The sequence below is a fragment of the Spea bombifrons genome, chromosome 2 (assembly GCF_027358695.1).
Source record: "Spea bombifrons isolate aSpeBom1 chromosome 2, aSpeBom1.2.pri, whole genome shotgun sequence".
In the NCBI taxonomy this organism is placed as follows: Eukaryota; Metazoa; Chordata; class Amphibia; order Anura; family Pelobatidae; genus Spea; species Spea bombifrons.
Genome location: NC_071088.1, coordinates 123,295,188 through 123,310,315, shown reverse-complemented (window position 1 = coordinate 123,310,315; position 15,128 = coordinate 123,295,188). Strand labels below are relative to the sequence as shown.

Below are 15,128 nucleotides of genomic sequence, written 5' to 3'. Positions count from 1 at the left end.
CTACATTTATGCACAGTTTATCTAAGTGGTTGAAATTGTCTTGAAATCTGACAGTCTTTATTCTTTGAAAACTTGCAGCAAACTTTATCAGTCTATACAAAATATTTAATAAAATGTTCTTTCAGTCCAGTTTCATTTAAGATTTAGAATTTTGGGACAAGATTACTACAAACTTTTTTTTTTAAACTTACTTAAAAATAAAATAAATACAGGCCTAAGTTTTTTGCTTCTTATTCAAGGTTTAGACTATAATTTACTATTTTAAAGGGCAAGCTACAAAAAATATTTTTCCTCCTTAAATATACAAAATCCAGGACAGTATACAGTAATATAGTTTAGCATTGACAAAACCTGCTTTTATTTTAATACCCCCCATTACATACCTGGATAAAGCCTGATTCACTCTGTTGTTCCCCACAAGGTGGTACAATAGGGGGTCAGGGTTTTAATATAATGGTTACAGAGTTAAAACCCATACAAATGGCTTATATTCTACTGTATGAAACATTGTGCAAAAATTAGGAAAAAATGGTACAGAAGTTTTGAAATCTTAATCCGACACTAGTAATAAACAAATAATTGAAAATGAAGTATTTTTTCTGTTTTTTTTTGCGGAGTCTATGCAAGAAATCTACAAGCTTAAATGCTATTAAATTGTTATTTGCAATAAAAACAAAAAACAGTAAATTTTACTATGAATTTATTAGAGGTAAAAAGTAAACAAGTTATTTGCACAATTAAAAATAATTTATGGAATAAGAAACAGCACCAACTATATAAAAACAGTCATAAAAAGGAGAAGGTTGCAAACTAGATCTTCCAAATTTGAACTTTTTCAGCGATAACACACCAGTTTGAATGATCAAAGAAGGTCTGCACCACGTGGAGCTCAGGAATACACTTTTCTATCAGCTCTTTTAATTCTCCCTTTTTAAAAATATGATAGTACCGAAGACAATTGTTATTTTTCGTTTCGGAATTAAGATGAGCTGCAGCTATCTCACCATCAGAGGCAGCATTGGCTTCGTGTTCATTAATACTTTTATAAACAGGCTCTGCACAGCTCTTCGTTGTACTAGGTTTCAGTGATTTTGTATGGCTTTGTAAATCTGGTAAAGGAACATTACTGTAATCCTCGATTAGGTCCGTTCCATGAAGATGCTGGGCAGCAGAAGGGCCGCTCACGCTATGGAACGGCAATGTTGTTGCTTCAGTCCGTCTGATGTCTGTTCTATGAAAGTTCTGCACATATTTCGGAAATACGTCACTGAGTTGTCTTAAAAACCCACTAGGTTTGGACAATTCAAACGGATGCCCGTGTTTAGCTATGCTAATCTGTGAACAATAATCATAAAATCTGCTTAAAATGCCCTGGTACTTTTGGTTACTACCTTCACACTTGAAGTTTAAATCTAACCCCGAATCAAGTGACCTGGATAAAACATTTGATCGAACAAGATTGTGGAAAGATTTGCCAGACATCTCTCCCCCTTCATCGGCTGAACACTGTTTACTTAGGTTGTGTATTTCAAGAGTGCGGTTAGTACGTTGGTGTAAACGGACATTCCCGCTATCTGAGGTAACTGATTGTTGCAGGTTTTCCGAAGATATGTTTGACGAACTTAGTTCCAGATGCCAAGGAACGAGTATATCTTGCTTCTCGAACTTCCGCCTTTTCTGCTCCTTAGCCCAAACGCAAATCATCACCTGTCCCCCAACTCTTAAAATCCGAGACAGCTCTCGAATGGCCTGAATGCGACGCTCCTTGGTGGAGAAATGGTGGATCACTGCGCAGCAGGAGATAAAAACCATTACCTGTTAGCTACAAAGCTTCTCAGTCTATGTAGACATCTGCATCAAACATAAGGCCAGTATGTCAGGGTCTGCACAATGACTTAAAACGTTATGAGCTTTGTCATTGGATGTAGACAGTATTGTAGGTGTTAAATTTTTTTTTAAAAAAGTTTTATTATTTAGCTATATGTATATAAAGGTGAATGGGGTGAAATAAGTAACGGTCACATTTTGTGAGGAAAGGATACAAGCTGAAAAGCCAAATTCATTATTATGAAGTTATAGTGGGGAAGACCAGATAAATAGAGTATAACTACTCCCTTTTTATACTAATCATGTCCAGGGCTGATCATACCTTCTTGCTTTCAATATTCATAATATTGGGGGTTTATTCAATTAAAGAGTTGGCTTGCAGAAGAGCTACTGTTTGAACCCACAACCCCCATTATTAAGGCTAAACCCTGGAAAGCTTCCTGCAAAAGGACCGAGCTGGCCCTTAGAAATTGGTTCAACTAAGCCGTCTGGCAGTAAGAGCCCACCAAGACTGGCCCTTCCTGATGTATGACGGTAACGGGGAATTGTACTACTTTGTATCTGGCTAGACACTTGGGTAACACATTTTGTTGGAAAATAGCCACAAGTGGAATCTTATGAAGAAGAAACAATTGTTTTGCGAGTTACCTGCTATTGAAAGGACAGCATCAAAGCAGCCACTTCGGTAGGGCAGATTAAGCCCATCACACACCATTATTTCATAGCCCTTGTTTCGTGCGGACTCGGCCAACGGAACACAGTAGTCACATCCCATTTTGAATGTTTGACTGTTGATATGAAGATATTTTCCATTTGCGCATCCTAAAAGAATGACATGAAAGGGATTTCCAACAGCTTGAAAATAAATCAGAAACCAGCTTTAATCGGTACGAGACAATGACACATCTGTTTTTATGCCCCAATGCCAGCGCACAAGACATATAGCCAGCGGTCGTACCGCCTTTGCGCCTCTCTGTCACCCCAAAAAATTATAGCTCATACATTTCTTCTTTCCTTCCATTTTGCCATTAATACACGTAAACGGCATTAAAATATGTATTTACAATTAAGACTATACAAAATAATTTATCTCCAAAGTTATGCAAACTAGGTTTGTGGTTTTACTGCGATTTACTTGTATGGCTAGAATAATTACAGCAAGACTTTAATTTCCCTATCATTATTCTAAAACAGACAAATTAAAAGGCCAACTAAATCACCCCATTAAAAGATAATTGTTATTACCAGTTGTGTTGCTTTGAATTACTATTACCATATATGGCTGCTAAAGTGTGTACAATTTTATGGAAAAAACATCTTATTATGAATACTAAATGATAAATACAAGGTAAAGTGATTTACCCTGACCTTTCACAACAAAACACACACACACACATATATATATATATATATATATATATATATATATACACACACACACAAATATATATTATACTAAGGGATAAATACAAGGTAAAGTGATTTACCCTGACCTTTCACAACAACACACACACTAATATATATATATATATATATATATACACACACACAAATATATAATATATTATATACACAAACCCCTGGTATTACTGATATAACAAGACACAGTAATAAAAAGTAAACTGACTGAGTGAACATATGGATGCTTACATGTTACCTGGTTACCCTACATCAATATGGCAGATCTCCATGCAATCCATATTTTAACTTGTTTGCATTAAACTATAGATGACGATGGAGGATTAAGACAGCAGATAAGAAGCAAATCAGCCATCTGGTCAGCAGTGGATCGCTGCTCACAGTGCCTCGAGAAGTACCAGCCATATCTCACGGACAAGGCTCACACGCACATCTGCTACTGGTGGTTCTTGGGCAAAGGATGTTTGCCTCCTATTTTAGGGCTGAACCGTCCTTACAGGGCTGAACCGTCCTTACAGAGGAAGGAGTCTGATAAGTTGAAGATTTTAACTCGATAGTAATAAAAGTTAGAAAAAAAAGGAAGATGTTTCTGAATGGGACTTCCAATAGGAAAGCTATTAAATGACGTCCATTTGCATTATTCTGAAGACTCGAGGAGTCTTGGAGATAATGGAGATATCAACCTGACCGGCAGTGGCCATACAGCTTAAAAACATCAATTCCTTCCTGGAGAGGAGCTTTGCCTTATATTTGTGATGGAGACTGCCTTGGTGGATAGGCTTAGACTGAAATGTTCATGAAGATATTTTTTTTCTGTAAAGAACCATTCAGCCCATCTAGACTCTGTCTTAATCAGGCCTTGGTCTTGTCTTAGTGTAAGAATAGCGTTAAATTCCCCTCACTGTATTAGCCTCTAACACGTCTGATGGGAGGCTGTTCCATTTATACTACTAAACCTCTGACCCTCCAGTTTTATATCATGACCTCCTATACTAACAATTCTCATCCTTTGAAATAAACGCTCCTCCTGTATTTTGTGAAACCCCTTTAAGTATTTAAAAGTTTCTATCACATCCCCTATCTTTACCCCAAGCTATACATTGAGTGCGCTCCTCTGAACTCTCTCCAATGGGTCAATATACTTATGAAGATGGGGTCTCTAGAACGGTACACAATACTCCAGGTGGGGTCTGACCAAAGATCTATAAAGTGACAGAACCCCCCTCCCTCTTTCTGCAAGTAATGCCTCTGGCTATGTAACCCAGCACCAAGCGACGCTTTTTGCAACAGTTTATTGCATTGCCAGTTTAGGTCCTCAGAAATAATGACTACCAAGTCCCTCTCTTATGAGAGAGCACTGCCCTAAATACTATAGTCTGCCTTGGGATTTTTTTGCATTATTTTACATTGACCAACATTAAACTACAGCGGCCACACTTGCGATCAATCTTCTTACTCAAGTCATCTGCCATTTGGTTTGTTCCATCGGAAATATCTACCCTGTTGCAGACCTTTATATCATCTGCAAAAAGTCATACCTTTCCATTAAGACCTTTTGTAATATGACTAATAATTATACCCAACTACTCCTGTCACTCCACCATTGCATCTTCTGGAAAACAACTTGCACATGCTTCTGTGCTAAACAGAGATATATTAGATATATATCTATATCCATTTACTCACAAAGTCCATTGCACACCATTCCAAGTTTCCCCAAGCCTGGTGCTAGTAACCAGCAGTTTCCATATAAAGCACTTTCAAGAGATGGTCAGCATCAACTCCCTTCAAGAATCGAGGGCATGGGGAAAGACTGATAGGCCGGGAAGAGCAAATCTTGCGAATGCGCATAAGAGCCAGAAAAAAATAATTGGATGAGTGAAGATACTGGTTAGCAGTGTATTTAAAGGTGAGCGAGGAGACGTAAATAGGGGAAGCGCTATGAAGAGATTAAAAAGTAAGAAGTTAGGACTTTGAAATAACTCCTGAAGCGCACATGCAGCCAGTGAAGAGACTGACAGAGGGGAGAGATGTTAGTAAAGGGATCGGAGAGAAGTCTGGCAGCAGCATTCATGTGCTGCCAGACTACACGGGTATGAGGGAGACCAGCAAAAACATAGGTACAATATAGTCGAGACGGGAGAAAATAAGGACAAGGAAAGTTTTAGGATGTGACAAGGCAGCGAGCGTGAGGAGACGGGAGATGATTGCACCATTGACGTTGGGGGGAAACTGATGAGAGAATGTTAGCATTGGACGGAGGGAAGATTAGCAAACATCCAGTTAGAGACAGATGCAAAGCAGTTAGTGACATAATCTAAACGGGAGGGAGAGATTAGCAGAGGATAGATAGATCTGGGTGTCACTGGGTCATATTGAAAGCCAAATGTTGAGATTAGTTTGCCAAGTGAGGTAAAGTGAAGTGTAGAGTGCAAACAGAAGAGGTCCTAGAATGGAACCTTGCGTCTGGAGACACTGAAAGCGTTTGAACGAGAAACATCGATTCAAATTTATTATTGAAGTAGTTGGCAAAGTCAGAGGCAGAAAGGTCAGTGGAAGGGGTAGTTATGAGGGGCAAAGAACATAATTGAAAGTTTTAAAAAGACATTTATAAGGCTATGAGGCAGGGAAGAGATAAGGGAGGTGAAGTAGGTCACCCTTGCAAGGGTGAGAGGAGAGCTAAATTAATTAGAAGGGGTGTCCACATACTCTTGTTCATATAGTGTATATCATCAATAAACAGTTTTAGAGCATTTTAGAACTAGCGCATTTTAGAAAATAACTCGTATTTTGTTTTTAAAAAATACATATTGTTGCAAGGCTGTTTAGTACAAACAAGTACACTTAATCATTTAAAAGAACTCACCTATATCAGCAATTAAGCTGCCAGGTTCTTGAGCTAAAATAAACTTCTGTACTTTTGGCCAAGCTTTATAGCGCTTGTCGTTGAAGTACGGAGCAATCTTTTCATACACACTGTGAACGTGAAGTTTTTCCAGACGGCTTGCCTCCTCATCCATTTCTTTCTTTACCGAGTCATTGATAAGCCATGGCCTGGAGAACACAGAACACCCAGTTTAACCACAGCCCAAACATTGCTCGTTATTTGATTCCACAAACCATGCTACGGCCCAAGTTTTATACCGCAATGTGATTTACAAAGACATGTATGAACAGTATAAAAGACAGGCATTCTATGTTGCCCAACAGAAAAAATAAAGTTAAAATGTAAAATGTAATTCAAACACCAAAAGTAAAAGTGTATGTATAGAAGGCATAATAAATAAGATACCTAGGGAGATGAAAGTGAAATAATCTAATGCAGCAACTGCAGCCTATCTATGCCAAGCACAGTCATTCTGATATGCCCCATGCTAGTTCTAGATTCATATTTAGAAGGGCAACGAGGCAGGTAGGTTTCAACATTCAGCCCTAGCAGAAGTTTAGGCATTCCCCTCCTTTTTTTGCCTATACAAAAATTATATATTTTTTTTTAATTAGGCTTGTATTACATACCGAGATTATGCACAGTACTTTCTATGTCATAGGTGGGATGTAGGACAAGAGTATAGTTAAAATGATACCATTTATTGGCTAACAGAGTTTAATTGCGAGCTTTCGAGACCAAGTTGTTCGGTCCCTTCCTCAGGCATTAATGAAGCTAACACAGACTTTTCTAAATACAAAAACACAATTCACACATTAACAAAGACTTTGGATAAACAGAGACGTATTGGGGACGTAAAAACTCACAGAAGAGAATCAATTACTATAATCAAGTTGATCCGTGCTCTATAATGCAGGGATGCACTATATAAGTGTCACAGGTAAATATTAAGATGTGTATTGGTATCTAAGCAAGCCATAAAAACCCCACCCAAGTATAAAATAGTCTATATCCTTAAAGGGTTAAAAAAAAAATGGCCCAATCCTAAACAATCTAATTCTGTTCGATTTAAGAGGCAGGGCACACAAAATTCTAAGGTGTGCTTCCAACGGAATACAATAGAGCTGGAATCCACGCTCTAAGCTTACACTGCTCAGGTTTCATACTGCGGTTTATTCTCACCGCAGAATCTTTCCAGCCCTTCGCCAAGTTTTAATTTTATCCTCACAAGTAAAATAGGACTCGACATAATCTGATAAACATGACATACACATGTAATCATGAGCGAAATACCAGTCCTACTAGTTGAGTGAAATGAAAGAAGTTATGAGTATATTGCAATAGCTTCTCTTTATTTTGGCTGCGCGGTACCGGTTAGAGAGGGAGAGCTTAGTCTCAGGTGTGAACATTGAGGCACTTCCAACCTGCGCACACTCCATATGTTTGACTCAGTTACAGGTACACCAGTCATGTCATGACGGATTTTGTTGGTAACCAACACAAAATCGCACTTGGGTCCTTCAACTACAGTGGTTTTCCTTTTCTGTCTCACTAGCCCTGGACTTTTGGCAAAGGCTATCAATGGCCCTTTATTTTATTTGCTGGCATTTTGGCCCGGAAGGGGTTGCATATCTATTCAGGGAGAGCAAAGACTGGAAACTTGGTGGTCCATTGAGGCTCTTCAAAGAAACATTGGGAACCGCAGATCCCACCTTCACCTCAGGCTTCAAACAAAAGTAATAAGACAGCTTATGGGGTATCTCTTATTGACTGTATATGTTTATTATGTACAAAATGATTTCTGCTACAGTTCCACAATAATTTTCCTATATTTCAAACGGCCAAATGAGGAAACCTTTGTTTGCTAGACAGGAGATGATGTAATTGAGTAGCTGTTTTAGACTAATAAATATTTACAAACACACATCCAATGTAGAGTTTGTGATATACCAACACCAAAAGAATCAAACTGTCAAAGGAATAAGTGACCGATGGCTTTGTGTTCCAAAGACTATTAATCCAAAAGAGGGACTACTTTCCCTGTCAGTCCGGGGCATCGTTGTGATTTCTTTCAAACACTAAAATGCAAATAAAGAGTAAATTGCTATAGAATTCAAGCATACCTAAAAGGGCCACAATCTAATTATACACACACCAAAAATCTCCTAAAAATAATATAATCACCACAGGGCTTGGCTCATTGACCCTGCAGTGAGATAAACATCTTCACTATTGATGTCAAAGTAAAAGTTTCAGGAAGTATTTCTCTGAACTAAAAACAAAGGGAGGAAGCATCAAACATAACAAAATATTATGGGAAGATGGTCTAAATGCAGACCTACTAATCTTAATGCCAATTTTCACCAATGAGTCCGTAGAGAACATTCAGGAACCCACTGTGTCCAAAAACACTTTCAGATCCTCACCATAGAGACAGTCTGCTCTTGCATGGTCCCCGACTAGCCTCACAGTGGACAATCACAAAGGAAGAAGTGAGAATTAACGGCTAAACAAAGAAGGGAATTTGTCTTCTGGTAATACTGGTAAGGTTGGCTTAATAGGGGCACATGGCCATGTCTTTGTTGACCGTGGTTGGTCCACCTTGTGGTTCTTGGACAAATCTTCAGACCAAGGAAAAAAAGTGATGTCTGGGACTGGAGCAGATATGATTGATTATGCACTGAATGCTCATCTATAAATTTTTCATATTCTGTAAATAAAAAACATTCAGATTTTATTGTAATCTATTTTTGGCATTTTTTTTTTTTAATGGTTTACTTTTGATGCATTGATTGATTGATTTGATCCGGAAATTTTCTCCGATTTCATAGGTGATTCTACAGAGTACAAAATTTGACATTAATATATAGTGTTCTTTAATAGAAAGCATGCGGTAACTATGTAGCAGCAGTGGTAATACACAGATGGGCCATCACAGTGCACACAATTCTAAGAGATCTTCAACATGCGGCGAGTTAGGGGTCATAATAAATATGGGGTTCTATAAAAACACGAGTCACTTCCTATTCCAGGGAAATTAAATATTTGCAAAAAAAGAACAAAAGCAATACAATAAAAATACATAAATTCACCAACAAAAACTAAACTCCATTCAATAAAGCCTTGTCAACACAACACAATGCAACGCCTATATGATGGACTGGAGTGAGCCTGGAGTATCCGAACACATTCACAGATAACAAAAAAACAAATACACAAGAAATCAAGAATAACCACAAAACGAATTTACAAATGGTAGATTCTCTCGCCAATACAGAATGCTGAAAAATCCCCAAATATCCACTGGTCTTATGCCGAGGCACACACATTCACATTAATAAATATATATATATATATATATATATTACATACATACACACACACACACACACAAATATACATTCATGAGATTTGAGGCACACACATTCACAATACATATATATATTTATTGAATATATATATAATATAGACACACGTTCACACTAATATATAGATATATATACACACACACACATACATACATACAGCACTTATTTATTGCTATTTGGAGCACTATAGAAATGGGCCGGTGGGCAGCACGGAGGTCCTGGCAGCTCCAGGCTCCCTACTTTGATCCGGCTGCAGGTAGGAAGGACATATGTCAGGCAGTATTACCTCCATCCTCACGGTGGCAAACCGGCGAACATAAAGTGCAATGCGGAGAAAACCCGGGGGAGCAGCCGGGAAACGAGAACCGGGTCAGAATCCTGGCCGCTTTATATGACCCGCGACACTTTAAACAGATTCACACCAGGGTAAACACTGACGTCACGACGCCGGTTGCCTCTACCTGCCAGGACCCGTCAGATGGTGGGGGCAGGATGCAGCGAGACAGCCGATTGGATAAAAGAACAAGAGGAGGTGGAGCAAAGTATAAAATAGGGCGGGGGAAGTAGCCTAGCAACAGAAAAGGAAGCCACGGGTGGGGTTGCTGATGATTGAAGTAGTGCTCCGTAGGGAGTGCATTAGTGAGAGGACACAGCTGCGTGTCCACGCCTGAAACAAGAAGAATAAAGGCCGCGTTTATCAAATAACAACGTTCTGTATTGGCTATAAATGGAGTGGGCAAAAAACTGCCATCAAAGTGTCCCTTATTGGCATGCCAGGCAAGGGACCCAAATCACCCTGTCCCTCCATCCTCCCTGATGTCTGTCTTTTCTAGAAGGTCACAATGTATACAGAGCCCTCAGAGTACATATACTTTGTACACTTGATTCCTTATGTGCTTTCAAGCTAACAAACGATATAAATGAGCCATAAAATGTGTAGGGCAGTCAGATCTAAGTAATGGCGGCGTATGGTTGCAACTGAACAAAGAAAGGAAATTAACAAAACTCTGGTATGTAGCCAGATAATATAGGCAGGGAGATTGATGACATCCTCTCTCGTTACGTTCTTAAGGGAGTTGGTATACTGGTTTTATTAGTCAGTGAACCTTTTTGATGAGGAATTGCTCTAACGAGGGATACTTTGTACCCCTACTATTTTCAGTGTACATATAGCTTGAAGTGGTGGCTTGATGGCAGGGGTGTAACTAGAAACCTCAGGGCCCCGGTGCAAGAATCTGTTAAGGGCCCCCACCCCATCTATCCCTTTCTCACGATCTACCCTCTCCCTCCCTGCCCCCCCTTCTCACGATCTACCCACTCCCTCCCTACCCCCCTTCTCACGATCTACCCACTCCCTCCCTGCCTCCCTTCTCACGATCTACCCATTCCTTCCCTGCCCCCCTTCTCACGATCTACCCATTCCTTCCCTGCCCCCCCTTCTCACGATCTACCCATTCCTTCCCTGCCCCCCTTCTCACGATCTACCCATTCCTTCCCTGCCCCCCCTTCTCACGATCTACCCACTCCCTTCCTGCCCCCCTTCTCACGATCTACCTACTCCCTCCCCTCAAGATCTACCCACTCCCTCCCTACGCCCCCCCCTTCTCACGATCTACCCACTCCCTCCCTACCCCCCCTTTGTAGGTCACTTACCGTCAACTCCTGTGTTGGGAGCGTGAGGCGTTTGTCTCGGTTGCCTCACGCTCCCAACACTGCACTCTGGGCAGCGCTGAGGCAGGCGGCGGCGGCGGCGGCTGCGGCAGGGAGCGGAGGCATCCTGGATTTCTGTCAGTCAGGGGGGCCCAAGAGTTGCCGAGCAGTCGTTTTCAGCAACCGCTCGGCACCCCTTGGGCCCCCCTGACCGGCAGAACTCCAGGGCCCGGTCGCACTCGCGACCCCTGCGACCCCAGTAGTTCCGCCACTGCTTGATGGACAGCAGTAGAGGTTTATTCTCTGCCTAGTCCCAAAATGACAAGGCCAATTAAATGGGTGTTCCATATGCAATCCTCATGTAAAAAAGTTTTACTCGGTCCAAAAATGAGGTCATAAAAACCCCTGCTGATTATTCCCTGTTGACTAATGGAAAGATGATTTGTGGAATTGTTGCCGAGATTTGTGTGAAGCAATGGAATCTATGATGTTTAATGAAGGCTGTTAAATCTTTTGCATGTCTTGCCTTTTGCCTTTAAAGGATGATACAGGATGTTGTGGGATATTTTGCTGGAATTATAGCTTTGTTCACTATAAACATAACCCGTTATTTAATTATGTTTTACTGCAATGACTGCAATTTACTATTCAAGGGGATGCATCAGCTTTGTAAGCAGTGGAAGGGCAGGCATCACTCATATAACACCTACATACACACACACACACACACTCACTCCTACATAGACACTTACTCTAACATACACTCATTCTGACGTACACTCACGCTCTAAAGCACAAGCTCTTTCATCCGTCATGTCCAGGGCAGCTTGTACACAACGTGAGCTGCTACTACTGCGGGGCCAGACTGAATTGGGGCTCAGGTTGGCCCTCTTTGGAGAAGTAGGACCGGACTGGGAGGCAATTGCCCTCCTGTCCCCTGTCCAAGCCTGCCCTTGTTAGTTTTTAGGTCTTTGCATTACCGGTATAACAATTTAGGGAAACTCCCAGACTTAATCAAAGAAAGAGTATGTTAACGTTAGTTTTTCCCAAGAGGAAAAATACATTTATGGGGAATATGTTTAACTTATTATTATTTATTGTTTTATATAGATCCTATGGATCATGTTCCACACCTCTGTACAATGGGTAGACATGACATAGGAAGTAGTATGTAACATAACAATTTGACTTACAGAAACAACACGTGAGGAGGACCTGAGCAAACAAGCTTACAATGAAAATGAGGACAGTGTCTCTTAGCCTTGAAGATCCAGTTCCTTGGGTGAGAAGACTGGCCATGTCAATCTGTTGGTGCTGGTTGCTATAATGTGTGTGTTTTTTCTCAACATCAGCTCAGTTTCGATTTCCTGTTTTTTCTAAGTAAGTAAAGAAGTATTTGAGTGGGTTGGTGAAGAGAAGAGAGATACTGTAACATCCGAATAGGAATTACATATGCTGGCTGTCGCAGATTCTGACACAGATATCAGCTGCCCTGAGGTGAACTGAGGAAATATTTCCAAAGCAATTACAATGATTGACAAACAAAAAGCACAGCATATGTGGAGTTTGATGAAATGGATTTAGTTGTGCTAAAAGTTGTTACTGTGAAAATTCTCTTTTAAGTGAAAATGGAATCTTAACATGATCAACAGTCCATAAACCTTGATTAATAGAGGTTCCTGCTGAGTTCTTTCAGTTGTTCTACTGTCTGTCAACTGTTTGATGAGTTGACAGCAGGGCCAGAGTTGTGATCACAAGGCAGCTTTGGCACTTTAAGGCCAGCGGCCACCTTATGATGTAGGTGCAGCTGACTGATGCATATGCGTGGCCACACACTACGTTTTTATGCTCACGTAATGGGTGGATGGGCATAATCCAGCCACACGCTGTATACCTTAGAAATATTGGGTGCTGGCGTGCCAAATGGCCAGTCCGGGCCTGTTTCACAGGGTGGGCTCGGATGAACAGCCTTTCATGAAAACAGACATTTTATTGAACAATTTTGCCATTATTGCTACTGGTTTTTAGTTATATTCTTTTAACTGATTCAAAACAAAGCTTCACTTTTTAGAACAATGTGTGAAGCTGTGACTTGCGTAACCCATCCTGTTCTTGTGAGGGGTCAGTGGACTTCAATAACTTAAAATGCATACCGTGAAAAGCTCCCGCTTGGTGAAAAAAAAGAATGTTATTACTTCGAACAATATATTGGGAAAACTTTGAGAAACACTGCTTTAGAGTAACTTGATTCTTCCTGAAAGTCCGGACGTCTACAACATTGATAATGGCGTAGCATTTTATATGAGTTTTATAGTCAAAATGTCACTTATAAAATGTTGCTTTACAGTAGGCTCTTAAACTTTCTTAGTTGATGTATGGCTGTTGAAAACAACCCATTTGCATTTGTTTCCGCATTTCGTTGGGACCGTAAAACAATGATTATTTTATATTGTCAAATATGTAAAATAAATTCTCATAAAATGTTGAATTATTGCCCTTGTAAAACTTTTATGAGGCTTTTGCAAATAGCAAAATGCTTACTAAATACCTTTCCTTGCTGAATTGATGATTCCTATTTTTTGTTCTTTTTATGAACAAATATCTTGATTAACGTACACTGCCAAATAAGTAACAAAAGGAAAATACAGTGTCCTAAACAATATGCGTTTAAATGTCCCTAATAATGCTAATGCTGCTTCTGTACAGCGCTCCTTCCAATGTCCGATCCCCAAAAAAATGCAAATTAACAGGACCCAAACCATAAGGAAACAAAGTAAATACAGCAATGTAATACTATGTAAAATAAATCTATGAACCACAGGGAAGTCTCAAATAAATCGACTCTTGGAAATGTCCAAAGACTTGTCATATTTATATGGAGAGGTCTTCAAAATGCACAGAACAAAATAACAGAAAGCAATAATAGTGTATACATATATATATATATATATATATATATATATATATATATATATATATATATATACTAACTAAACCTTACTGGTACAAGGGAGTAGAACTAACAGACTGTACAAACAATAAGGCATAAAAACCTCGAAGAGTCCTTCTGCTTCAGAACACTGAAAAAGAACACCAAATAAAGTTAGTCCCAGATCTTTTCCTCCTTGTGTAGAAGTAACTCCTGCTAGCCCCAGGGAACCACCACTTCAAAGAAAAAACTTCAAGACAAAATCTCATTATGTTTCATCAGATCAGTGAATAGCCTAACTTCTTCAAGAGTAAATATAATTGTGTCCCTGTGCATCCTCTTTTTAACCCCTTCGCGACCAATGACGTACCAGGTATGTCATGAAAAGTTGTCCCTGTAGGACCAATGATGCACCTGGTACATCACGGCAATCATAGGGTGACCGTGATCACAGGGTCACTTGACTGGAGCTTTTGGTCTACAGCAGATCTCCTGCACTTCTGTCTGTGTTCTCTGCCTCTCTCCCTATGGGTGTGATTGTGAGCTGGAGAGAAACAGAGAAAACTAAGAAACAGTGATTCTCTGAGTCCCAAGACCCAGGTTTCATTATTATTTTTCAATCACTTAGTGTGATGCATCTTAAAGCATCCCATAATTCATGTGACTTCAATTTGCTCCTAAGCATCTACAAATGCAATATCTTTTTTTAAAAAAAAAATAGTTATTACTTGTTTTTAATATTTATTTCTCTTACTCTTAAAGCTTTGAAATATATTTTTTTAATCATACTAACCTGTTCTGTGCCAAAATATTAATGTATATTAATACAACACAAATACATTTTTTCCAGTATTGTTTTTCACTGCTACATTTTTTTACATTGCTTCCATAAAATCTTAGATACATATAACTGGACACATTTACATAGGTTTCTGGTGGCAGCTAAAGTTTTAGCCCTTTTTATTTTTAGAGCTTTCACATTTCTGATGACAGCAAATATGATGACTGTGAAATGTGCTGGAGCAGGGCCAATCAATGTAACATGCAT

At 39.6% G+C, this 15,128-nt stretch overlaps 1 protein-coding gene across 2 annotated transcripts; it reads right to left on the bottom strand.

Annotated features, from left to right (window-relative positions):
* Positions 1-687: 687 nt before the first annotated feature.
* LOC128475302 (probable tRNA methyltransferase 9B) lies at positions 688-9,927 on the bottom strand. 2 transcript variants are annotated; one of them, XM_053457781.1, is made up of 4 exons: positions 9,788-9,927; positions 6,113-6,300; positions 2,476-2,649; positions 688-1,787 (listed from the first exon to the last, which is right to left on the bottom strand). In XM_053457781.1, exons 2-4 carry the CDS (start codon positions 6,264-6,266, stop codon positions 811-813), a joined length of 1,305 nt encoding a protein of 434 aa, XP_053313756.1. In that variant the 5' UTR covers positions 6,267-6,300; positions 9,788-9,927; the 3' UTR covers positions 688-810. The 2 variants fall into 2 exon arrangements, with proteins under 2 accessions (XP_053313756.1, XP_053313757.1); XM_053457782.1 differs by lacking the exon at positions 9,788-9,927 and having other exon boundaries at positions 6,113-6,361.
* Between the last annotated feature and the right edge of the window lie 5,201 nt (positions 9,928-15,128).

Excerpts from the sequence above, each read along its gene's own strand:
- LOC128475302 (XM_053457781.1), bottom strand. The coding sequence starts at position 6,266 with ATGGATGAGGAGGCAAGCCGTCTGGAAAAACTTCACGTTCACAGTGTG. Across the intron at positions 2,650-6,112 it reads CAGCTTAATTGCTGATATAG|GATGCGCAAATGGAAAATAT; the intron begins GTGAGTTCTTTT and ends TCATTCTTTTAG. Across the intron at positions 1,788-2,475 it reads TGCTGTCCTTTCAATAGCAG|TGATCCACCATTTCTCCACC; the intron begins GTAACTCGCAAA and ends CCTGCTGCGCAG.